Genomic DNA, 26,594 nt, shown 5'->3' with positions numbered 1-26,594 from the left:
ACATCATTCTAGAAAATATTTAATCTAATCTGCCAACAGGGCATACGTATTAGCGAAAAAGAAATGTTTAGAATAAAAAACATGTTTTTTTTTGTTTCTTAACAAATATTTACTAATAAATTTATTTTATATTAAATAAAAATATAGTTTTTTTTTAATATAAAAAATAAACAATTAAAAAATTTTATAAATTTAAAACTTGTTTAAATACACTTAATATAAATATATTATAGAAATAACTTAAACTCTGTTGTTATTCTAATAACAATAATAAATATTTCATTTTATGTGTCCATATAAAAAAAGAGTTCATTGAACTATTGCGCCACTGTCCAACTAAGGATGGAAGTTTCTTTTACTTTAGGCCATTACAGAAGGCCGGGTTTTAACATAGACAAATGCCACAATAACAAAGACAAAAACACCCAAAATGGGTAAGACCACAGTTTTCATTTGGTTGTGTATTTCCATATTTTCCAATTTACGTTCTTTGCGCTGTTTGCGTGTTTCCTTAACTTTTCCCTTCAATTGACGCATTTTGAAGCTGCTGGAATATTGATTATTTCAGAACGTTTTTTTTATCAATAAATACTTTATTCAATCGTATTAATTACTTACTATTTTATTTACAAAATAATATAATTAAGGAGTAAAACTTAAAAAGAAATTATTTGGATCAACCAGTGCGTGAGGTAACAAAAATAGATATAAACAATACTTGTTGAGAACTTGTTGCTTTTGTAGCTACCAAGCGGTGATGCCAGATATGTGGCAGCATCTGTATCCAAATAATATAAAAAATATTCCCCAAATGAAGGTATTCCTTTAAGTATATATTTTTAATTGTTATCTGCTGTCGTATAATATAATTTGTTAACATACCTTGATAAATTCTAATTAATTATTTAAGAAAATCTTTTGTTTTTACAATAACAATATTCTGTTTTATAAAATTTGTTAATCATTTCAAATTTGTTTCCAAATTCTTTAATCTGGCAAGACTTTAGCAAGTAAAATGTTGAAAATACAGTGACGTGTAAAAGGGGTAACTCAGTGATGCCAATTGTTTTCAAAAGTTAATATATATAGGGAACTGTTTTACCATTGAACACTGCTTTATGTGTTCATAGCGCTGCCAGAATTTACGTATTATTTAATACCAATACATATTAAATATTTTTGCACAATATTGTTTAACCGTTTTCGAGACAATTATCTCAAGATATCTGTTTATTTTCAACATGCATATCTAGCAATATCTTTTTTTGTCATCTTGAAGTATTTTTTAGAAGTATCACCCTGGCCACATAATTTTTGCCTCAATTTTGCCTTGAAGATTTTTGCCTCAAATATTTTTTTCTTCTCAGCAATACAATTTCTTACCATTTTCGTATCATCTTGCTTGGAAGGGAATAACTGGAAGTTTTTTTTTAGGCCGATTTTGATAAAACTTTGCATATCCCAGCAAAAAAAAAAAAAAAAAAACTTCCAAATAAGCGAAAAAGAAGTAGAATTTACTCAAAGGAAGTACTGAAAAAGACCTAAAGAAGTTCTGATTTTAACACAGGTTTGTAAAAGAAGGGATGTTCTTTTTATTTGGTTCCATTTGGTTCACTACATCAAAAATCATTCTAAGGAAGTTATTTTTATGTTCTTTTTTGAAGTTATTAGGAAGTGAAATTGTAGTATTATAGAATACAACTAATTTGACTCAACTGATATAAATATAAATAAATTACACGAATTTATCAATTAACTGCAAAATAAATTTGGTTTAATTCAGAAGATTTCGGTACATCTCCACGGAAGTTAAAAAAAATCACTTAGGGCTATTTTTGAAATGGTGATAAATGTTATTCTTTTGGAAGTACTTCGTTTTATTTTTGCCATAATAATTAGACATATTAACGTTACAAATGTTATTAAGGGTTTTCATTTAAACGCCTATGTTTCCCATTTGTGCAAGTGGGCAAGTTTATTCGATTTGTTTCATGAAACCCCTGTTCAAATTCTGTTCAATTACAATATTTATAAACATTTTACAGCAATTTCAAACAAAATCAAAAAATAAACAAGTTAGAGTGCTATATTCGGCTGTGCCGAATCTTAAATACCCTCCACCAGCTACTTTTATGTTATTAGTTTTCTAATTGATCAAATATTTGTAGAAATAAGTTTTCTCATGTCTTTAATAGAAAAAATACCAAAAGTTAAATCTATTACAATTCCAAGATTTATTGAACTTTATAAATTTAGTAATTTGCATGTATGTATGTGTGTGAAAGATTTAGAAATTTTCAAAATACAAATACATATTTATATAATTATGTCCTACACAAAATTTTGTTCAACACAAATTGATAATGCTCTTTAAATATGGTTAAAGCAGTTTTAGGGGCAGGTCCTAATATAGGAGAAATAGAAGTATGCAAAACTGATATTTTTGCCAAATTATGTATCAATAGCTCAATTTGGTAATAAGTAATGCACGTTTAAGAGATTTTCGTAAAAGGACTTTGTATGGGAGCTATGTCCAATTATGTATATAAAGACAAAATTTCAGAATTCTGTTTCTATATCATTACTTGGTAATAAATATTGTGAATTTATGTATATAAGAACAATATTTTTGCTAAATGTATGGATATCAATATTTGGTTATGAGTTATGTGCGTTTTTCTGATTTTCGGAAGGGAACCTTGTATGTGTGTTTTTCTAAGAGGGACCTTGTGTAGGAGCTATGATTAATTATGGACCGATCGGAAAAATATTTCGTAATATTATTTCTCTGTATATGAGCAACACTTGTGCCAAACTTTATATGGATATCTTAATTTAGTAATGAGTTATACGTGTTTAAGTGTTTTTCGGAAGGGGAACTTGTATGGGAGCTATGACCAATTATGGACCGATCGGAAAAAGATTTCGTGGTAATATTTCTTTATGTGAGAACGATGCTTGCAACAACTTTTATATGTATATCTTAATTTAGTAATGAATTATGTGCGTTTAAGTGATTTCCGGGAGGGGACCTTGTATGGGAGCTATCACCAAATATGGACCGATCCAAAAAATCTTTCATTGTAATATTTCTGTATATAAGAGCAATACTTGTACTAAATTTTATATCAATAACTTAATTCTATGGGAGCTATGACCAATTATGGACCGATCCAAAAAAAATTTTCTCTGAATAAATTCTATTGTCATAAAATTTTAATTTCTAAAATTTTGTGAAGATATCGGCATTACGAGGGAAGTTATTAACAAAAAACCAAATAATTTCTAAAATTTTGTGAAGATATCGGCATTACGAGGGAAGTTATTAACAAAAAACCAAATTTCCGGGAATATGTACTTTTGTATGGGAGGTATATGAAATTGTGGACCGATTCTGGCAATTATACGCAGAGATTAAGCTCTTGTGTGGAAACGAATGTATGCCGATTTTTATGGAATTATCTTTCATAGTTTTCGAGAAAATTACATCAGAATGTGTAAAAAATGCTTATTTTTTTCGAGGTTGTTTCAAATTTTGATTCATAACTTTTCCCGATGTAAACCTATTTTGCCCATTTTCAATAACAAACAACTTAGGAAAACTAAGAACGTTTTGGGTGAATTTGGTAAAATTATATTGCTTCATTTTATCGTGAGCGTGTTTTACACAGACAGACGGACATAGCTAGATCGATCAGAATTTGATAAGGACCCAGAATACATATAGTTTTTGGGTTTCACATGAATATTTCTTGGAATGACAAAGTTATATATACCCTCTATCACCACTGATGGTGGTGGAGGGTATAAAAATAAAGTATTTTAACAAAAAATTGTACAAAATATTTTAAAAATGTGAAAATTCAAGTCCATAAATTCAAAAGTGAACAATAAGTGAATAGATTTATTAAATGCACAATGAGTTTGCTCAAGTTTGCCAGTCTAAATAGTCGCTTAAACTTATAAGGGTTGTGCAAATCAATTTTTATACAATTCAATTGCGAGAATAGAAACATGCACAGATTGCACAGTTTACGAGAGTTTTGAACGTTATATTGAAAACCCTTATTAATTGTTTTTTCCTTGGTTTCAAAAAATTGCTCAATTTAAAAACTAGAGTTTATAAATAAAATATTCTGGGAAAACTTTAAAAACCTAATATTATTATATATTTATCTATTTATTTTTATACCCACAAAATACGAATGAAGCAAATAGGGAGTTTTGATGTTTGTTATCGAAAATGGGCCAGTTACGATTTCGTCTATCTCTTCCACAAGAACCTCCGTAATACTATTTAAATACTTATAAATATGTTAATGTAGCAACTGTGATTAAAAATTTGCACAAATAAGTTTTGTGCAAATCATTTTGAATACTAAGTCAAACATTGGAGACATATAAGAATCCCTTTATAAAGTGATGATGGTAAAAAGGTGAAATTCGTTATAAACTAGATTTACAGATAACTAAATTTCCCATCTATATCATATCCGGGAAATCTATTTATTGCCAATATATCATTCAAAAAATGAGTAAATATAGAGCCGATTTTTTCGAAATTCTCCAATTTATAACACACCAATCCTCAACGAAACATCTTCTTACTTCATAAACAAAAACTGGAAAATATTGTACACTGATGGATCAAAAACTGACTCCTGTACATCTTTAGCAATAATAAATCATAATTTAAAAACAGACTATCTTGCATTTCTTGATCCAAACTGCTCCATTTTTACGGCAGAAGCAACAGCTATTTTAATCGCTTTAACCAAATACAAAAATATTCGTGGTAAATTCATCGTATGCTCTGATTCAATGTCTACAGTTATGGCTATACAAAATATAAAAAACAAAAATATTATCATTACGAAAATTAGGGACATATTAATAAAGTATCATACAAAATTTAAAATCATGTGGATACCCGGTCACAGCGGTATACCAGGAAACTCTCTGGCTTATGAAGCTGCAAAATTTGCTAGAAATGCTCCTCTAATAAAATACACTTCGTCCAGTAAACGTGATATAAATAATACCATCAGCTCATTTTTAAGACGTTCTATATCTATAGATTGGGACAACTATAACCACCTCCACTATAAGAACATCAATCCCCAAAAAAATATACCGAAGTACCCTTCCACACTTGCAAGAATCAATATTCAAAAATACATACGTCTAAGACTAGGTCATACTTATATTACACATCGCCATATCCTGAAAGGTTCCGCCTCAGAGATCTGTCCTTTATGCAACTCGACGTCTATAAATATTCACCACTTAATTCACAACTGTAACACCATAAATAATACACAGATGTCACTATATGGAGAAATAAACCTATTCTCTCTACTTCAAAATATTAATTTAGATAATATTAATAAAGTTAATACTATCCTTAAACATTGTAACATATACCATCTCATATAGTATAAATAATTATAATCTAATACATTTTTTTAGGTCTAAAACCTTAGCCGTTAGTACCTAATATTAAAATTTAATCTCATAATTCATTATGTTTTTAAATACTCTGTAAATAAATAAATAAATAAATAAATAAACACACCAATCCTTTGGCAATGACAGATGTTTCACACATGACAAGAAATTGTCAGAAACAAAAAAATATTACATTACAAATTTTTTATTAATTACTATACTTGTTTACTAATATTGTAAAATCTAAATCTTAATATTAACAAGAGGTACTCCATTTAACATAGTCAACAAATTATAAAGCTACATTCAGATCTATCAAATATTTGATGAAAAGACGTAACCACTAATTTTTGTAAAATTATTTTTGATTCTGCATGATTTTTGTAATTGCAAATAATAAAGTCTTTCTGAACTGATGTCGTCAAAGATATATTATGTTTGTGCAAATAAATATATATTTTAAGGAAATCAAAATGTAGATTTTTAAGGTGTCACGTTATTTTTGTCAAACATTTGATAGATGTGAACGTAGCTTAAGAAATGAAAACACAATAGCTGCATAAAACAAACAATTTACTTGACATTGTCCATAAAATCTTTAGCTTCATTAATCTTGGCGGCCAAATAGGGAGAACCACCACGATCGGGATGATTCAATAACATAATCTTTTTGTGGGCATCCTTGACCTTTGTAAGGAAACAAATTCTTATTAGTTCTAAATAAAACTAAATCAAATTACATTACCTTGGATTTTGAAGCTCCAGGACTAACGCCCAATATTAAGGAAGCTTCACGTTTATTCATTTTTGGATCGAAACCACCCTTATAGTATTTGGAGGCTGCCAAAGATTCAGCATCAAATTTGGGTAAATTTTTTAAAGTTTCATTAATTTTGGTGGTCATAGCAGGCATGCGGCGCATTAAGTGTTTGCCAGCAAAACCGACAGCGGCTACACCTAAACCAGCCAATATCATGGAGGAGGCCTAAGGGTATAGACGAATAATGTTTATATTTAATTTATTATTTTTTTTCTTTAGATTTACTTACCATTTTGTTATAATTTCGTGAGATTATTCTAAATCTACGTAATTTGTTGTGAAAATTGTTAAAATGTGTGAGTACTAAAAACTAACAGCTGACTTTATGTAAGATAACATATGAAGGCACTGTATTATCTGTTAGAGAAAAAAACTTGGCAGTACTTTGTTATGTTATGAGTAATATGCTTATTTGCTGCGTTCAACACACACATAAACACGTATATTTTTATTCAATTTCTTTCACAAATAATTAAACAATTTTAAAGTCTGAGCAAACTTTGCGGCGTTCAACATACAAACATTCCTTAAGGGAGATTTTTGCTCACGGATCTCACCCCTCTAGTTGAATGAAAAATAGGGTTCTATAGTTGAAACGAAAAGTCGACTTTTTGCATTTTATGAAAAGTCGACATTTCGACTTTTTGCATTTTCGCATTTATGAAAAGTCTACTTTTCTACTCTTTGCATTTAATTAAAAGTTGATTTTTCGACATTTCGACGTTTAATATTTCGACTTTTTGACTTTTTTCGAGTTTTTCCAACTTTTTCGACTTTATTCGAATTTTTTCGTCTTTTTTCGACTATTTTCGACTTCTTCCGACATTTCGACTTTTTTCATTTTATGAAAAGTCGACATTTCGACTTTTTGCATTTTATGAAAAGTCGACTTTTCGACTTTTTGCATTTTATGAAAAGTCGACTTTTCAACTGTTTGCATTTAGTTAAAAGTCGATTTTTCGACTTTTTCGACTTTATTCGACTTTATTTGACTTTTTTCGACTATTTTTGACTTTTTTCGACTTGTTCCGACTTTTCGACTTTTTTCGATTTAAGATTTTCGACTTTTCGACTTTTTCCGAGTTTTCGATTTTTCGATTTTTCCGACTTTTCGACTTTTTCCGACTATTCGACTTTTTTCGACTTTTTAAGACTTTTCGATTTTTTTTTGATTATTTTCGACTTTTTCCGATTTTTTTTCGACTTCTTTCGACTTTTTCCGACTATTTTAGACTTTTTCCAACATTTTTCGACTTTTTCCGACTTTTTCCGACTTTTCGACTTTTTCCGACTATTTTCGACTTTTTCCGACTTCTTTCGACTTTTTCCGACTCTTTCGACTTTTCGACTTTTCGTATTTTTTCGACTTTTTTCGACTCTTTCAGACTTTTTTCGACTTTCCGAATTTTTGACTTTTTTAATAGACGATAGTCGAGTTATCGACTTTTTTGGAACAAAATAGTCGACTTCGACTTTTTTCGACTATTTTCGATTATTTTCGACTTTAAGATTTTTGACTTTTCGACTTTTTCCGACTTTTTCCGAGTTTTCGATTTTTTCGACTTTTTGACTACTTTCGACTTTTTTTCGACTATTTTCGACTTTTTAAGACTTTTCGAATTTTTTTGGATTATTTTCGACTATTTTCGACTTTTTCCGATTTTTTTTTGACTTCTTTCGACTTTTTCCGACTATTTTAGACTTTTTTCGACTTTTTCCAACATTTTTCCGACTTTTTGACTTTTTCCGACTTTTCGACTTTTTCCGACTATTTTCGACTTTTTCCGACTTTTTTTCGACTTTTTCCGACTTTTTCCGACATTTTCCGATATTTCGACTTTTTCCGACTTTTCGACTTTTTCCGACTTTTCGTATTTTTTCGACTTTTTTCGACTCTTTCAGACTTTTTTCGACTTTCCGAATTTTCGACTTTTTTAATAGACGATAGTCGAGTTATCGACTTTTTTGGAACAAAATAGTCGACTTCGACTTTTTGATTTTTTTCGACAAAAAGTCGATTGTTCGAATATTCGAAAGTCGATTTATAAAACCCTAATGAAAAAGTTTTTATATTGTTAAAATGGTAGAGATGTATTTTTTAATAGATGGCGTGACAAAAAAATGGCGCAATTTTGTTTTTAAATTTGAAATTTCTTTTTTATGGAGGAGAGAAAAATTGTTAATTAATTCAAAAATATATATTTCATTCCATGAGCAAACAAAGAAATATTAATTTGTAAAATATTATTCGATATTTTTATAATTTTAAAGTTTTTTTTTTTTAAAGAAAGATTAGTTTTTGATTTGTTTAAGGGATGAGAATATGTGGCAAAGTTGATTTTGTTATAAACGTTGTTCCCCGGGAAAGATTTTTTAGCTACATTAAAACTGTTACTACAACAAATTATGAAAAAACGAACAAGTACTCTTTGGTGTAGGGTATTATATGGTAGGTGATGGCTGACTATAATTTCTCTTTAAATTTCAAAAAAAAATCTGTTAAATTTAAATTTTATATAAATATTTTTGAAACACAGACCATTAAATTAATTTAAAGACTGATGTTGTTATTCAATTAAAGAAACAACACCAAGTACATGTAAATACAATTTTTACAAAACTTTTGACAGATTGATAAGCTGAACGAAATGCTAGAGTAAATAGAACTAAATCTAAATAAATAAACAGAGAGTTCTGAAAGAAAATGACAATAGTCTAAAAGGGAAAATCAATTTTTTTGAAACATGCGCAAAATATTACAACGGCAAAAACACAAGAAAACACATCACAGAGCAAAAAAGTTGTATAAAAATTTTATTTAGTTTGTTTTTCTAAACAAAAATTCTCAGAAAAAAAGTGAATTACAACAGATGTTGTAGTGAATGTAGTAAATTATTTAAAATAAATACAATAATATTAATAACAATATAAATAAAATAATAATTTCAAAACAAAACTAAAACCAAACGACTAGAACATATTTTTTACGGAAAGAAAAAAAATATATCAATATTTTTGTATAGAGAAACGCCTTAAGAATGTAAAGCATCGGGAAAAAAAACATTTAGTCAAGTGTGAAAAAATCTATAATAATATAGTAAAGGAATTTATAACAAAAAATTGAAAATTAAATAAATTAACCGAAAATAAGTTAAAAATTTTTAATTAATAATTAAAATTACAATTATAATAGAATAAAAAATTATAAAATTTTTACAAATTTAAATAAAAATATATAAATTTTCTCTTGGCTACGTATGTATGAGTTAATTTATTTGTAGGTAGAGTAAGTGTGTAGCTTTCTCTCTCTGGATAAAAAAAAATAACCAACCCCCTTTTGAATAGCGGAAATCCCTGTTTAAGAAGAAAACAAACAACAAAACAAAACGTAACTGTCACACGTATTAGTAGTAGTAGCAAGTGGTACTTACGTGATTAAGCTGCGATTAACATTGACATTTCAACAAAAAAATATTTTAATACATTTTACCAAAACAATAACAACAAAATTACTTAACCACACTCACAGTAGATATAGCGCAACAACATCTAAACGATTAAATTCAGTAAATCCTTGTTCTTTTTATTTTGAAAACAACTTCCTGTAAGTTGTTTTTTTTGTTTTCAAAAAAAAAAAAAATCAACATGGAATCTACACAGTCTACCACTTACGAACCGTTGGAAGGTCGTGGTTCCGGTATACGTCACGAACCCATGGATAGTCCTGAGAATGATATACGTGCTCCCACAGATCAAAAACATAAGGTTTATTTGGCCATGTTGGCAGCGGGCATTGGTTTTGTTTTGCCCTACAATAGGTAAGTGAAAAAAAAAAAAAAAATGTGGAATAGGTCAGTTCTATTTATATTGCTCTTTTTTATACCCTACACCACTATAGTGGGGAGGGTATTATACGTTTGTGCTGATGTTTGTAACATACAAAAATTTTGGTCCAATACCCACCTTAAAGTATACCGATCGATTCAGAATCATTTTTTGAGTCGATTAAGACATGTCCGTCCGTCCATCCGTCCGTCTGTCCGGCTGTCCATGTAAACCTTGTGCGCAAGGTACAGGCCGCAATTTTCAAGATAATTTGATGAAATTTGGACCAAGCATGTTTTTTGGCACAAGGACGAAGCCTATTGAAAATGGTTGAAATCGGTTCATTATTTCACCTAGCCCCCATACAACCGTACCTCCCGATTTGAACTTTTTATGCTATAATTACGTCAAATATTCTGCTATCTCTTTAAAAATTCGCACAAATAAGTTTTATATAAGTATAAATGATACTGCAGATTTTCGTAAGGATCGGCCTATATTTGACCCTAGCCCCCATACAAACCCCCCATACAAACGTCTAAAATTGACTTGTAACCATTTGTATCGCAATGAAACTCAACAAAACTAACTGTTATTTAGAAATATATCCTTTTCCCAAATTTACCGAGGATCGGCCCATATTTGACCTATATAAAGCCTCATTTAGAAATTTTAGTTTTTTTATCAATAAATGGCTTAAATATTTTGGAATTATGGTAATATTCAACATAAAAGTTTCTTTACAAAAAATAAAAATTTTATAAAAGTAAAAATTGTAAAAATATACTCATGGTGTAGGGTATCATATGGTCGGCCATGCCCGACTATACTTTCCTACTTGTTTTCTATTTGCAAACATTTTTGATTAACAAAATTATTAATAACTGTGTGTAAGGTGGTTGTTAGTCATATACATACTTATTTATATTCTCTTAACATTCAACAAATGGGTTATATTGTGAATCGTTTCTCCGATTAATCTCGATTCTAATACATATGTTTTTTTACAATATTTTGAAATTATTTACCCCAAATTGGTTATATAAGGTCCATTTCTGAAAATCACTTAAATTTGAATAAATCTCTTAAAAAAATTAAAACCTTTTTACTTACATTTGTCCTATTACTGGAGCTTAATTTATATAAAACCTTTAAACTTAGTTTAGCTTTATTTCGACAACAATTAAACACATGACTAAACTTTATATTAAACTAAAGTTATAGCTAAAGTAATAGCTATAGTTAAAACTGAATTTGGACTTTAATTAGACCAACAATAAAATCTTAATTAAATCTACAACTAAAGCTTAATTTGGTACTATTTAACGAATAAACAGATCTACAATTAAAGCCTAACTTAGCAAAGCTACTATTTCAGTATACCATTAAAGCTTGATTTGGACTATCAAACGACTAATAAAGCTTTATTTGGACAAATTTTACTCTTTTTTATAAAGTTTTGTAGAAATTCAGCTTAATATGGACCAATGATTAAAGCTTTACTTGGACTGTAAAAAAGATCGAAAATTTTAAGCTGCATTTAGCTTAACTGTTGCTTGAAAATTTTTTGCTATAAAAACATATCGCTATAATTTGGATTACAATCAAACATAAGATTGACGAATAAATAGATCCAAAATTAAAGCATAACTTAGAAATGCTACTATATAAGGGTATTATTATTATTAAAGCTTAATTTGGACTACATATGAACTGATTGATAATGCTTTATTTGGATAACATTTGACAAATTTTAATCTATAAACTTTTGTACAATTGAAGCTTAATTTGGACCATAAGAAGACCAATGATTAAAGCCTAACTTGTACTACAAAAACTTCGAAGTTTAAAGCTGTATCTAGATTAACTTTAGCTTGAAAGTTTAGGCTACATAAACAGATTGCTATATTTTGGATTACAATTAAAGCATAACTTAGCAAAGCTACTATTCCAGTGTACTATTAAAGCTTAATTTGGACTATTTATCGATTGATTAAGGTTTATTTGGACAACATTTGGTATATTTTAATCTATAAACTTTTGTAGAATTATAGCTTAATATGGACTATAAAAAGACCAATGATTGAAGCCTAACTTGGACTACAAAAAGATGAAATTTAAAGCTATATTTAGCTTAACTGTTGCTTGAAAGTTTAGGGTACAAAAACATATCGCTATAATTTGGATTACAATTAAAGCATAACTATGTTTGAAAAGTATGTCAGTGTACTATTAAAGATTAATTTGGACTATCAAAAGATTGATAAAACTTTATTTGGATAACATTTACTATATTGTAATATAATATAGACTATAAGAAGACTAACGATTAAAGCCTAACTTGGACTACAAGGAGGTCGAAGTTTAAAGCTGATTTAGCTTAACTATTGCTTGAAAGTTTAGGATGCAAAAACATATAGATATAATTTGAATTAAAACAAGTATGAATTTATAGTCGGACATTGCCGACGATATGATACCCTACACCAGTCAGTATGTTAAATTTTTGATTTTTTTTAAATAAAGCATTTAATTTGTTTTATTGATTGTTTTATTTATTTATATTTTTACTTATTGTTGACAAAAAAATAGATTTTCTACAAGAGGGCTCATAGGGGAGAAGGGGTAAATATGGGCCTATCCTTATAAATTTTGGTAGATGAATTTACGTCTACTTCAAAGTCATTTATGTAGATTTTAATCGTTTTATAAGTTAATTTTGACCTTCAAATAAGGCCCGATCACAATAAAAATTAGTATTGTCATTTATTGTTCTATAAAACTGTGCCAAATTTCATCAAATTATCTTGAAAATTGCGACCTGTAGCGTGCGCACAAGGTTTACATGGCCACACAGACAGACGGACAGACGGACATAGCTAAATCGACTCAGAAAGTGATTCTGAGACGATTGGTATACTTTAAGGTGGGTCTAGGACCAATATTTATGAGTGTTACAAACTTCAGCACAAACGCATAATACCCTCCCCACTATAGTGGTTTAAAGTATAATTAGACATGCGATTGAAATTTAAACATTTGCTCGATAATTAGCCCTTAATTAAAGCATCATATGGAGTAGTCCACAAATATGTCAACTTTTATGAGACGTTATACAACGTCAGCATCAGTATAAAACTCAAGGCGAAAGCTGTGTTTAGAAACAGCTTATTATGATCCATATACGCCAATCGTTCCAATGCAAAGCATTCCTAATTGTCTCTTTTTCTTTTGCAATTTTCACTAGATTTGTACTTAATATATTATTCTTTAGGATGAAAATAATAATATAAATACTTACATACATACACATGTATATGAGTCTATAAATCATTCAATTACTCAGAATTGTTCAAACATTTGAGATAAGAGATCAATAAAAAATTGTATAAGTTCAAAAGTAATAAACTTTGAATTTGAGATGTGAAAATATTGCAAAAAAAAAAGAAACATTATCATTACTCACTATGTTTTCATTATACTTATCTCCAGGGTTTGTATTGCTTGCTTCATATTAGCAAAAGCACTAAAATAACTGTTTTGCTTAAAGTTTTTTAGCAATTGTATTCAAAGCAGAAGCAAAAATGAAAGCCAAAGAATTGAGAATAAACTAAAATAATACTTTTTTGAATTGGCTATATTGAATCTAGAGACATGGTATTAAGCCAGGAGTAATAATATTAATAAACTGTAAAAGAGGACTTTTTGGTACTGACCCAATGTAACTTCATATATGTGTAGGGTATCATAAAGCATAGTACGACCGACAATACTTTCTTATTTGTTTTATTGTGTATTAATTAATGTAATGTATTCGATTATAAGTATTCATTACATATTCCCCAAAACAATTATGACTCTTGATGTCAATAACCAAAAAATTAAATGCATAAATTATTATTAGTTGGGGGAATTGAATACGTATGCATTTAAATAAACCTATTTGTATTTCTATTTCCGAGGGAGTGGGTGGACGATGTACCTAATATCGTTTGCATTTATATTAAATTTATTTTCAATCTGTTAAGAGTTAAATATAAATTTAATTGAATATGGTTTGAACTCTTTGCGTAGCGTTAGTTGTAGTAGCAATAATAAAGTTTAACACACACACACTTTTGTTTATGTATATGTTGATAGCAGCCCAGCAGTTCGACAAAGAGTCAATGCATACGAAAAACACAGTAATTTCCACTAATAGTGGAAATTACCATCTGGTTTACTCAAATTTATAACTTTTGGGTCAATCGTCACATTATTGTCCCATAGTATTCTGGAGAGTAGACACTTGAAATTTTTAAATTTTAGTTCCATTAATATCTTACCACCTGGCTGACTCCAATTCATATGTTTTTGGTCTTTCGTCACAAATAAACTCTTCGTAATCGGGAATGAAAACAGTCGTCACTTTAGTGTCCCCTTTGTAAGCGGGAGCGGAGACATACGTCTCTTTACTGTCCTCAAGTAACCTAGAGATTATACTCTTACAAGTTTTTTTTTTGTACTTCCGAAAGACAGTCGTCACTTAAGTGTCCCCTTTGTAAGCGAGAGCGGAGACAATCGTCTCTTTACTGTCTCTTTGCAGGGTGTAGAGTGACGTTTGACTTCCTCGTAGGACATGCCCATGTTGGTCACCGGGGTAGTCAGGTGGCTAGGGGCCACCACAAGTGGTAGGTTAAGTGGTCAGTTCGGGACTGTCCCGTCGAACTGCTGCGTATGCACAGCCCTGCACTTTTACAACACATCAATGTTTCACTTTAAGACATTATTATTCTTTAAATTTTAGCTATATGTTGATTCTTATTCATACATTTTTCGTTCATTGAAATCGTGTGTAATGTGGTAAATAAGTCATTAGTTACTTAAGTGTCGATAAGTAGTGCATAGAAGTATAAAGAGATGACACTTTAAATCTTAATTACAGTAAAATACCTTAGTAGTTATTTAGTTCTTCTGAATATATTCTATTACAGAGTCAATTACAAAATTTTTGTTCAAAATGGTTTTCTAGATGAAAGTCTACTCGACCACTCCAAACTGCAGGGCTGTTAAACCTTTCAAATATTATGACCTAATTTTATGAGTTTGTAAATTGAATGGAAGTGAATGTATGTGTGTATTCCTTGATAAAAATATATAAATACATATAAGGATGTATAATGAAGATGGATGGAGGCATCTAACAACTTATGTACATTTGTTTTTGTATATATATATTTTTTTGTATAATTTATCGTCGTACACTCACTCAACAATATTTTATTTATAGTTTTATAATCGCCTCAGACTATTGGCAGTCACGTTTTCCTGGACGCTCTGTGGCTTTGGACATGTCAATGACGTATATAATAGTGGCCTTTGCTACCGTACTATTGAACAATGTTTTCCTTTCGTTGGCTCCATTTCGGGTGCGTGTGATGTTCGGTTATATTGTATCCTTTACAACTCTTGTCTTTGTGGCTGTGTGTGAAGTTGCCTGGCATATGTTTGCTGCCAATACAGAGTATTCAGTAAATTTGGCAGCCGTTTCATTGGTGGCTATCGGTTGTACAGGTAATGTATTATTTATTTGTAATTTATATACAATTTATTGATTTGTTATTATTATTGTGTGTTTGTTTCTTATTTATTTATGCTGTTGCAGTACAACAATCAAGTTTTTATGGATTTGCAAGTATGTTTCCTAAACGTTATACACAGGCTGTTATGACTGGCGAAAGTTTGGCTGGATTTCTGGTGTCTTCCAATCGTGTCGGTACTAAACTTTTGATACAAAACGATCGTGTATCGACGGTGATTTTCTTTTTTACTTCAACACTTTATATATTGTTTAGTTATTTGTTGCATATGGCCACTATTAATTCGCCATTTGTACGGTATCATATGAAGGCATGTGCCAAAATTGTTTTGCGTCCGGACGAAGATCGTTTGGTAAGTGATGTAAAAAAAAATAATAAATGGTAATTTTTCAGCACTTATAATGTTCCGAGCTTAGAAATATTCATTCCCCTATAAATTCTCTTTTTCGGTTGACTTAATATAAATACTTAATATAAATAAAAGATTCTATATTATTTCTTTCTGCTATCCACCAATTTCTCCTAGGATAATGTTTTTCGTGATTTAAAATCTAAGAAGTGTTTGTGTTAGTCTGAATCCCAAATGCAACACCAAGATTTGATTAAAATTTCTCTTTCTCACCTTACATCCTAATAAGTATGAAGTGGATATTCTTGCACCTCTCGGAAATTCGAATCACTGCACCATCTCCGCCTCCATTTCGCTCTCTGAACTTCGTAGCGTTTCAAATGCAGCTTCGATACGTATAATTTTTATTTACGAAAAAGCTCGCTGGACTCAGCTCAATGAATTCTATAGGCAATTTAATTGGAAACTTTGTTTCCTAGACAATAATGTCTATGGGAATGAAAACATTCATTCCATCAAAAAAATCGTCGATTAGGCCTAGGCGAAAGTCTTGGTTTAATCAGAATTGCAAAAATGCAATCAGATCCAGAGAGGAAGCTTTCAGAATTTGTTGTAGTAACAAAAACGTCCAAACTCATAAGCAACGCAAAAAGGGGAGGTCTTCGTGTGCCAGAGTGCTTATATGCAAAAACCTCTACACGAGCAGCGCCTTCGCGCTAAGGTTCGTGCTGCTCCTAGGGGCAGCAAAACCTTTTGGTCGTTCGTTAAAAGTGTAAAGGATAATGCAAGTTCTTAAATTCCGACGCTTTTCAAGGACAACCAAACATTCACTGACTCGGCTGATAAAGCTAACTTTTTTGGCTGATTTATTAGCAAACAATTTTTGCTTGCCGGTTAGCGATAAACCACTGCCCGAGCTCGAAAGCGTATCAGTGACTATGCCAAATATATTATTTCGAGCGCGTGCCGTTAAAAAGGTTCTAACAGATCTCAACATTAGCAAGTCTTTTAGACCAGATAGCATACCGGCACTGGTCTTGAAGCAGTGCTCTTCGACGCTAGCTCGTTCATTAGCTAATCTTTGCAGCATTCTGTACCATGTCGGTAAATTTCCTGCTTTTTAGAAGATTGCCAATGTAACGCCAATTCTTAAAAAGGGAGAGGCTTATAATCCTGAAAATTACCGTCCCATAGCAATTTCTTCAGCACTTCCTAAAGTTATGGAAAGTATGGTCAATTTCCATCTTGTCAAGTATTTAGAGACCAACAATTTACTTAACGACCGCCAGTATGGCTTTCGTAGAGGTCGCTCTACGGGAGACTTGCTAGCCTTCATTTCCGAGAAATGGTGTCATTCCATTCACCATTTTGGCGAAAATAGAGTGGTGGCCCTCGATATTTCAAAGGCGTTTGATAAAGTGTGGCATGCTGCACTTGTATAAAAACTAATTGCATTTGGTGTCGGTAATAACTTCTCTCGATTTGTTTCGAATTTTCTCAGAGATCGCACTATACGATTTGTTATAGATGGGATCTCATCGAACGAGTTCAAGATTAATTCAGGGGTACAGCAAGGCTCCGTTCCCCCTACCTTATTCTTATCTTTATACCCTATTTCCTCTATCCTATTTCTTATCTTTATAAATGACCTTCTATGTCAAACTTCCAACTCTATCTACTCTTTTGCGGATGACATTCTGCCATCTGCCATTCTTATTCATTCAATCATAGGCCAAGCCCTCTAGAGATTGGGGCAATGAGGCGCAATGAATCATTTAATCACGACTTAGAAAAAATCTCTGAATGGGGTTGTGTTAATAGAGTTGATTTTAATGCCCATAAGACTCAATGTTGTTTTTAACACATAAACGCTTTGCAAATACTATTGTTCCATCTTTATATATGGGTGGTGTAAATATTAAGGAATCAGAAACTCTTGATGTTCTGGGCATAAAAATTCAGTGCGATGTCCGCTGGACTAAACACAATTTTCCAGTTTCGAATGAAGCATTCAAGTGTATCAGTTTTTTTTGAAGCGGTGTAAGTCATACTTCACTCCATCTGATGTTCTTACTATTTACACCACTTAAATCCGACCGAAAATGGAATACAACTCTCATGTATGGGCCGGAGCTTCATAGTCCATTTTGAAGCTACTCGACCGCGTACAGGATAGAGCGAAGGTACTTATCGGTGACAGTAGGGTATCCAACTCTACTGATTCATTGGAGCAACGTGGGGTGTATTTCACTGTTCTATCGATACTACAATTGAATTTTTTCCTTTGAAATTAGGGAACTTGTTCCCGATACCCATATATTCTTGCGTAACACACCTCTTTCTTCAAGAACACATCCAATTGTGGTAGATTACTAAGGCGATTTGAATGCTAATGATATTATCATTCAGATTTAAGGAGGGCAACTACCAACGTGAAAAGACAATGTTTTCAAAATGGCCGACTTTAAAGCAAAATAACTGCTAAAACTTCGATCCAAAAAGCATTGCAAGGAAAACAAAGTTTAGCAAAACGGTTTATTCAATTATTTCTAAAATCTTTATTTACCACCAATGCCCATTAAAGAGGTTACATTATGATCAAATATCTAAAGTGTTTAGACTCGAGAATCGTTATATAAGTCAAAGATATTGGAATACCTTAAACTTAATCCTTAAAATTATTAACCGTCATACGAAAAGAAGACTGATTTTAAAAGAACTTGCGGTCATAAAAAAGCGAAGTAACATGCTTTTTATGGAAAGCGAGTGTTTGAAGTCGTTGTAGTGATGGTACTATTTAAAAAAGAATATAATGAACGCAAATATGAAAATACTTCTACGTCCCAAAAAATCTAAATTTTTTCACAAATTTTTACATGTTTTTAACATTATAAACATTTTCTCTTTCAGAACGCTCTGGATGGTTCAACACCCACAGCTAAATATGGAGTTTTAACATTGGAACCCAGTAGTCCTACTGTACCCATAGCCACAAGCACCACACCAGCAGCTTTAAGCTTCAGTAATCCCGTTTATGAACTTTCTAATCCCTCAGCCGGTGAAAGTGTTATAGAGGGTCTCAATAATTTACCCGATATACCGGGTACTCCACAAGAACCTACCACACCCACAACAGTAGCATTCAAAGTAGAACATGTTCTGACACCGGGAACATGTACACCTGGTAAATTAAGTGATTTAAAAACAGGCTTTGCTTCAAGATGGCAAGTTGCACAATCTATTTATCCCTATATGGTGTGTATAGCATTGGCCTATTGTGTCACGCTTTCGCTATATCCTGGCATAGAATCGGAAATAGTTTCTTGCAGTTTGGGTACATGGATGCCGGTTTTATTAATGTTTACATTTAATACCTCGGATTTAATAGGGAAAACATTGGCTATTGTACCATATCCTTGGTCACGTAGACAATTGATTTTAATGTCTGGCTTAAGGATAGTTTTGGTGCCCCTTTTACTGTTATGCTGTGCACCTAGACATCAACCGGTTATATCGGGAGAAACAGCTGCTTTTATTTTCACCATAGCATTGGGTGTTAGTAATGGTTTGGCGGGAAGTTTGCCCATGATGTTGGCTCCAGCTAAAGTTAATGCTACTTTAAGAGAGGTAACTGGTAATATGATGACTCTTTCATATAATGTGGGTCTTACGGTAGGTTCATTTATCGGTTACGTTTTTGAATCTATGCTGGGGGCTCAAGTTACAAATCCTTGTCCCAAATATCCCTATATAATGGATCATCATCCACACTATCAATACACTTCGACAAGTGCAACTATATTAAATAATACAGCAACCATAGCCGGAGCTATATTGACTTCCACCCTAGCCACGCCTACAACAAGTACTGAGGCAACAACTGTTTTAACAACTATGAACTCAACAACTTCTTTGTCACCTATCGGTTCTATAACCACAACTACAATGGCTCCACCGCCATCGGTAACATCAACGGCTACTTTGGCCGTAGTGTCAACGGTCGCAGCCACAATTGCCACTATACCGGAAGTAGTGAATACTGTAGTCAATACTGTGGTAACAACGATCAGTGATTTAAGTTCGGAGTTAATAAATGGTGGCACAAGTACCGGTGATCCTCAAACACCCATGGAATTAATTGAAAAAATTTAAACTAATTAAGTTCACAGAGATTGTGAACATGTGTGATAGTTAGTTAGAGAGACAGAGACAAAGAGCGAAAAAGTGAGATAGGAAAAGGTATAGCAAGTGAAAAACTAAATTATTTTATAAAATTATTTGTAAAATGTCTGAGTCCATGTTTTAATATATACACGTTAAAGTGGTGGTGAGTTAAACATGTACTAAATGTATGTATGTAGTAAGTTTAAGTTTCCTCCAGAATGTCTAAGGTTTTTTAAACAATTCCATACATATAGATGAAGGAGCAGAAGTTAAAGAAAAAGTTGATGTATATAAAAAAATACCTTGGATAGAATTTTGTATTTTTTGCTATAAGTTTAGGGATAAAAGTAAAACTGTATGTGCAAGATGATTTAACAAAATGTAATGAAAAGAATTATAGTTTTAAATAAACAAAGATATTTTTTTAAATATTAAGATTTTAGTAAAAATTTTCCCTTTCATCAACTTGGCTACAAGTAATAGAATATCGAAATAAAACTATTTGAATCCCAAAAAATTTTAAATTGAATAAGTAATCAGTAGTTGCAATGTGATCGTACATATATACTACATCTAAAACATCCCATTTATGCTTTGAGAATAGTTCAAAGTCAATTTATTTAATAACCAATGAAGAATATAAATTATGTGATTATAAAATTTAAATTGACTTGACTCGAGTTAGTCAATATTTTTAATGGCCAAGGATTTTTAAGAAAAATAATTGTAAATAGTTGCCTAATTCAAAATCAATCATTTTAAAGTTATGGATATTATTTCTTTTTTGGGGTTTTAATCATAAGTATTAGAAATTATGTTTAGTAGAGTTTTTAGAATTATTAAATACTATTTTCTTTATAATTTCTCAATTAATTAGTTCTGAAAAATATATTTTGTTGATTTCACTTCAGTTTTGAATATAAGAGAAATCTATTAATATATGTATTTATTGAATCATTACATTAAATTTTGTACTATGCGTTTGTTCTGACGTTGTGACCAAGAATATTGGTCCTAAAGTATACTAATCGGTTTAGATTCCAAGTCGTCTATCTATCCATCCGTCTGTCTGTATATGGGTGTCTTGTAAATCTTCTGCGAACTCTACAGATCGCAATTTTCAAGATAAATCGATGAAATTTTGCGCCTACTTTCAAATCATCCATTATTTCGCCCCCATACAACAAATCTCCCGAATAAGGGTTTTAAGCTGATAACTTTGTAAAATGTTTTTGTATCTCTTCAAAAATTGGCAAAAAATTATTTAAAGTCTAAATGAAACTGCCGATTTTTGTAATGATCGGGTTTTATTTAAACCTATGTCCTATACAAAGTCCGCTTCAGAAAATATATTGAAAGTCTAAATGAATATATAAACACTAACATCACAATGAAATTCTGCAAAAATATCTTTAATATAGACATATGTAGATCTAGAATGATCTCTAGACTGATCTAAAGATTAGTCAATAGACTGATCTATAGTCTATTCAATAGACTGATCTATAGTATAGTTTGATCTAACGACTCTTCAGTAAAATGATCTCTAGACTAATCAAGACTAGTCAATAGATTGATTTTAGAATAGTTACTATATTGATCTCTAGACAGATCTATAGACTAGTCAATATAATAATCTATAAACTTATCTATATACTGATCTATAAAACTAGACCTAGTTAATAGGCCGATATGTTAACTAGTCAATATAATGTTTTAGAATGAATGAACTAGTCAATAGACCGATTTATAAACTAGTCGATAAACTAATCTGTAGACTAGTCAATAGATTGTTCTAAAGACTAATCAAGACTAGCCAATAGATTGTATTTTAAAATAGATGATATATTGATCTCTAGAGAGATCTATAGGCTAGACAATAAATTAATCTAAAGACTAAATGATCTCTAGAATAATCAAGACTATTCAATAAATTGATCTATATACTAGTCGAAATATTGATCTCTAGACAGACCTTTAGACCAGTCAATAGACAGAAGAATAATCCAAAGACTAAATGATCTCTAGACTAATCAAGGCTATTCAATAAATTGATCTACATACTAGTCGATATATTGATCTCTAGACAGACCTATATATTAGTCAATAGAATAATCTTTAGACTGTTCAATAGATTGATTTCAGACTAGATATTAACATGATCTCTAGACTGATCTATAGACTTATCCAAAAACTGATCTATAGACTAGTCAATAGCTTGATTTTAGACTAGCCATTAGCATGATCTCTACACTGATAATCAGACTAGTAAATTGAGTGAACTATAGACTAATCTGCAGGTTAGTTAATATATTGATTTTAGGATAATTGATTTTTAGACCAGTCAATAGGTTTAAATACATATGTGTCAGTAGTTTTAAATCTTCAACTTAACCTTCAATTTAAACTCCTCAGAATGAATGATAATCATAATATCTGTATTCTTTCGATCCGTTCTGGTTCTCTCACAGTACATAACATTAAGTAATGGTTCAATTTAAAATAGTCAAATTATTATGCCCAAGGTACTCATATTTAAATTATAGTTATTTGTTTAATTTTATTATAATTTAATTTTAAACTAAATCCACATATCAGTTTATTTGCCTCACACACAAACCCATGTGAACCATTTAAAATTATCACAAATACTTATATTTTTTTTGCAACAGTAATTATAAATGAATATAATCTTAAACTCAGATCTACTTTAAAGTAAAACATCATTGAAATACAACAATAACAACAAAAATAAAAGAATAATAAAATATTTGTACTGGTATTCAAAATAGCAATACTAATAATCGAACTAAAAGAAGTGTAAAGATCATAGCAATGTTAAAAACAATAAAAATCAAATTTAAAGTTTTAACACACAAATTAATAAAATTTTATAAAAAAATACCATAGCCTATAACTAGGCTATTGTTAAGCCTTAAAATAGGCACCAGTTTTTTATACAATTTTATTGATTTGTTGCAAAAAAAAACTTTAAAAACACTTTATATTTAAATATTAATTAAGAAAAAATAATTTTTTGTAAGCATTAATGAAATATCTATAAATATTTATAGAAATATTAAAAAAAGAACTAAAACAGGAATATGGGTGGTCATTTTTAAAACAGTAAGAACAGACACAAATTTTGTAATGATTAAAGAAATATAATAAAAAACTTTATAATTTTATGCCAATTTCTATTTTTTTAAGCCTTAAACTTATCGAACTCAGTCCAAACTAAAGCTGTTGTAAATATCCAAAAGTAATTTGTTAGCAAAACCATTTTATTTCTATTTTTCCAAAGAAAAAACATTAAAAACTATTTTAAAAATTTTAGATACAAATTTTTAGTTTAAAAATTTTAATTTTTTAAAATTAGAATAATAATTATATAATCCTCCTTAAAAAAAAGAGCGAAGAAAATTAATTGTTGATTGCCATTGTACTTATTATTATAAATTATATGTTGTAATTGTGATTTGATATCTAAGTTAATTTTGTTTAGACAAACAAGCAGATATTTGTCTTGAAAATTATTATTTAACATTAAAAGACAAAAAGAAAAAAAAAAAAAAACTAAAATCAATGAAATAAACAATAAATATTATTGACAAAAATGTTGAAAAAAATCAATAAATCATATTACGATATCAGTGTTTTAATGTGTTTCTTTGTAAGTGGTACAAATGGGCGTAGTGTATTTTGGAAAATAGCAGCATATTTTTAGGAGTTACATACATATATACTTCATGAAACATATGTAGTGCACAATTTTAAGAAAACTGGAACCATTGATACAGGCATGGTGAATCAAAAATATAAATCACACATAATCTGAAGTCTCTCTAAACAAGTAAGAAAGTAAAGTCGGGCTTGGCCAACTATATGATACCCTACACTAGTTATAAATATTAAATTAGGTTCATTTTTTATAATAAAGCATTTATCTTGAAAATTACCTTGATTCCAATTTATTTAAGCAATTTATTGACGAAAAATTTATTTTCTAAAAGAGGCTTTATATATCGCCCATATCAAATGCAAATGTGGACCGATTCCGATAAAATGGGCCGGATAGATTTGTAGTTATATGATATTTATATAATATATATATATATATATATATATATAATATTTGTTTGTGATAAATTTAATTGCTATAACAGTGCTAATAAATGAATTGCGGATATTCAAGTCACTTTCTGAAGGGGGCTTTGTGTGGGGGCTAGGGTCAAATGAAGTCCGATCATTTCGAAATTCGGCAAGGTCATTAAGGCTTGTATAAAACTTAGTTGTGCGAACTTTCATCAAAGTACATTTATATTTTACATAATTAAGAGCTCAAAAGCCCTTTTCGGGAGGTTCAGTTATATGGGGGCTAGGTGAAATAATCCTTGTCCTTGGGACAAAACAAATGTGTATTCCAAATTTTATCAAATTATATTGAAAATTGCGACCTTGTACTTTGATAACAACGTTTACATGGACACACGGACGGACGGACGGACATCGTTAAATCAACTCAGAAAGTTATTCTGAGATGTTTTCCATAACTTAGCTCTATCCGACTCTTTGTTAGGAACTCGGTATGATATTGTTTTAATCTTTCGAGTATTTTGGAATGATTTGTATATTTAAAACACCTATTTCTGTCAAGTTTTACTTGGGCGTCGAAATTTTTTAATGAACTATATCTGTTTAAGTGGTATTAAGTGATTTTTACACATGCTCTATATTTTTCTGAATCCGTATGTCAGACTCGCTCATTTTGATGAGATTTCTCGTCTCCCATCACTGTTACATTACAAGATATTTGGTTTTCTACCCACCGTTTCATTATTACAAGAGACATAAATATCCAATAATTAGCTGATGTTTGTAACATCCAAAAATATAAACTATATCAATCGGCTCAGAATCACTTTCTAAGTTGAATTAGTTATTTCCGTCCGTTTGTATGTATATTTAAAGCTTGTCGCAAGCTACATGTTGCAATTTTCATGATAATTTCATGAATTTGACACATACTCTTCTTTTGACCCAAGGACAAACGCTATTAAAATCGGTTAAAATCTGTTCATTAATTCGCCTAGTCCCCATATAACCGTAACCTCCGAATAAGGCTTTTGGGTCCATAATTATGGTTATGTCAACAAAAATTTGCAAAACTTAGTTTTATAAAAGTCTAAATGACAATGTTGATTTTTGTAATGATCGAACCTTCAGAAAATTACTTAAAGTTTAAAATTCAACAGAAAATTGTAACAGTTTCTGAAATAGTAAAAACATTACTCGAACCGATTTACAAATTTCGATTTGCTTCACAAAAATATAACAACATTATTCTATACAAAATGAAACAGTTATACATATAATGTTATAAACCAAATGAGAATTATTTCAATTCATTTTAATATCGCTTAAAACTACACACAGACAAACAAATGTGTGTGAGGTGTATGGCTAAAATTGTTTTGTTGTTGTAGCAACAGACATAGAACAACAAAACATATATGTTCAATTCACAATCAAGTTGTATATTGTATCTACTAAAGTGTAGTAACAGTGATTGTGGACAGGTTTTTGTATACAACGCATACAACGCTACAACATCGATTGTGAATTGAACAATAATGGTTATTTAAAACAACATAACATACAATGGATTTGTAACATATAACAACCTAACATATAATGATTATTTGTAAGTTGAAATATTTATTAGTAACATAATATATTTTCATCGTTATCATTACTTAGTTATTGAAAAAATAATTATTTTTCAGTGAATCATACAGTAACAACAATATAGTATGAATAGGATTAAAATAACAATTATATGTTTTTAATAACAATATATTGTTAAAGTGAACATAGTTTAGTTATAGTAACCATGTCGAACTATGTTTTTTTCTCTGCGTGCGGTAGGCGCTATATTTATTCCAATTCATTTTAGCATTCTCTTATTGCTTGGACTCCTGGCTGAAAACTACTGTCATGATTAGGTAAACGGTGGTTTATTTCTTTTACTTTGTCTTCAATATAGAACCCACGAATTTAGAGCTATAGGTATAGCAACGGCTTTCTATTTCACGTACGATGATTGTGTATAGCTTTTCCATGTGTCCAGTATACATTGATGATGTGTCGTATAATCGTTTTTTGCCAGTTCGTCTAACGTTATGAGTTGTTCGGCCGTACATATACATATGTATATAGATATTCCTCTATACGATGTATGATCTGATAAAGTTTACAGTTTTTATATAAAAAAGCCGATTTAGCAGATTTTTAAATATGAGTATATCATTAAATTTAGATCAGATGTAATGTAGTTGATTCCATGGATAGTTATGTCGGTGTTCTATGTTTACTTTAAATCTGTCCAGTAATTTCGCCGTTAAACAAA

General features: G+C 30.3%; 3 protein-coding genes across 4 annotated transcripts; 1 reads left to right on the top strand and 2 right to left on the bottom strand.

The window, feature by feature from the left end:
- Positions 1–184: 184 nt before the first annotated feature.
- LOC111678485 (single-pass membrane and coiled-coil domain-containing protein 4 homolog) lies at positions 185–774 on the bottom strand. 2 transcript variants are annotated; one of them, XM_023439856.2, is made up of 2 exons: positions 619–765; positions 185–544 (listed from the first exon to the last, which is right to left on the bottom strand). In XM_023439856.2, exon 2 carries the CDS (start codon positions 535–537, stop codon positions 361–363), a length of 177 nt encoding a protein of 58 aa, XP_023295624.1. In that variant the 5' UTR covers positions 538–544; positions 619–765; the 3' UTR covers positions 185–360. The 2 variants fall into 2 exon arrangements, with proteins under 2 accessions (XP_023295624.1, XP_023295623.1); XM_023439855.2 differs by having other exon boundaries at positions 186–547; positions 619–774.
- Positions 775–5,637: 4,863 nt separating this feature from the next.
- On the bottom strand, positions 5,638–6,647 carry LOC111678479 (mitochondrial import inner membrane translocase subunit TIM14). Its single transcript, XM_023439848.2, has 3 exons — positions 6,498–6,647; positions 6,194–6,433; positions 5,638–6,135 (listed from the first exon to the last, which is right to left on the bottom strand). Exons 1-3 carry the CDS (start codon positions 6,498–6,500, stop codon positions 6,022–6,024), a joined length of 357 nt encoding a protein of 118 aa, XP_023295616.1. The 5' UTR covers positions 6,501–6,647; the 3' UTR covers positions 5,638–6,021.
- Positions 6,648–9,013: 2,366 nt separating this feature from the next.
- On the top strand, positions 9,014–23,262 carry LOC111678477 (equilibrative nucleoside transporter 4). The gene is made up of 4 exons (XM_023439846.2): positions 9,014–10,086; positions 15,363–15,646; positions 15,738–16,024; positions 18,932–23,262. The coding sequence occupies exons 1-4, from the start codon at positions 9,914–9,916 to the stop codon at positions 20,171–20,173; spliced, it is 1,986 nt and encodes a 661-aa protein (XP_023295614.2). The 5' UTR covers positions 9,014–9,913; the 3' UTR covers positions 20,174–23,262.
- The last annotated feature ends 3,332 nt before the right edge of the window (positions 23,263–26,594 follow it).

Source organism: Lucilia cuprina, chromosome 5 (assembly GCF_022045245.1).
Source record: "Lucilia cuprina isolate Lc7/37 chromosome 5, ASM2204524v1, whole genome shotgun sequence".
In the NCBI taxonomy this organism is placed as follows: Eukaryota; Metazoa; Arthropoda; class Insecta; order Diptera; family Calliphoridae; genus Lucilia; species Lucilia cuprina.
This window is presented reverse-complemented; position numbering and strand designations above follow the sequence as displayed.

Excerpts from the sequence above, each read along its gene's own strand:
- LOC111678485 (XM_023439855.2), bottom strand. The coding sequence starts at position 537 with ATGCGTCAATTGAAGGGAAAAGTTAAGGAAACACGCAAACAGCGCAAA.
- LOC111678479 (XM_023439848.2), bottom strand. Across the intron at positions 6,136-6,193 it reads CTGGAGCTTCAAAATCCAAG|GTCAAGGATGCCCACAAAAA; the intron begins GTAATGTAATTT and ends TTCCTTACAAAG.
- LOC111678477 (XM_023439846.2), top strand. The coding sequence starts at position 9,914 with ATGGAATCTACACAGTCTACCACTTACGAACCGTTGGAAGGTCGTGGT. Across the intron at positions 10,087-15,362 it reads TTTGTTTTGCCCTACAATAG|TTTTATAATCGCCTCAGACT; the intron begins GTAAGTGAAAAA and ends TTTTATTTATAG. Across the intron at positions 15,647-15,737 it reads GGTGGCTATCGGTTGTACAG|TACAACAATCAAGTTTTTAT; the intron begins GTAATGTATTAT and ends ATGCTGTTGCAG.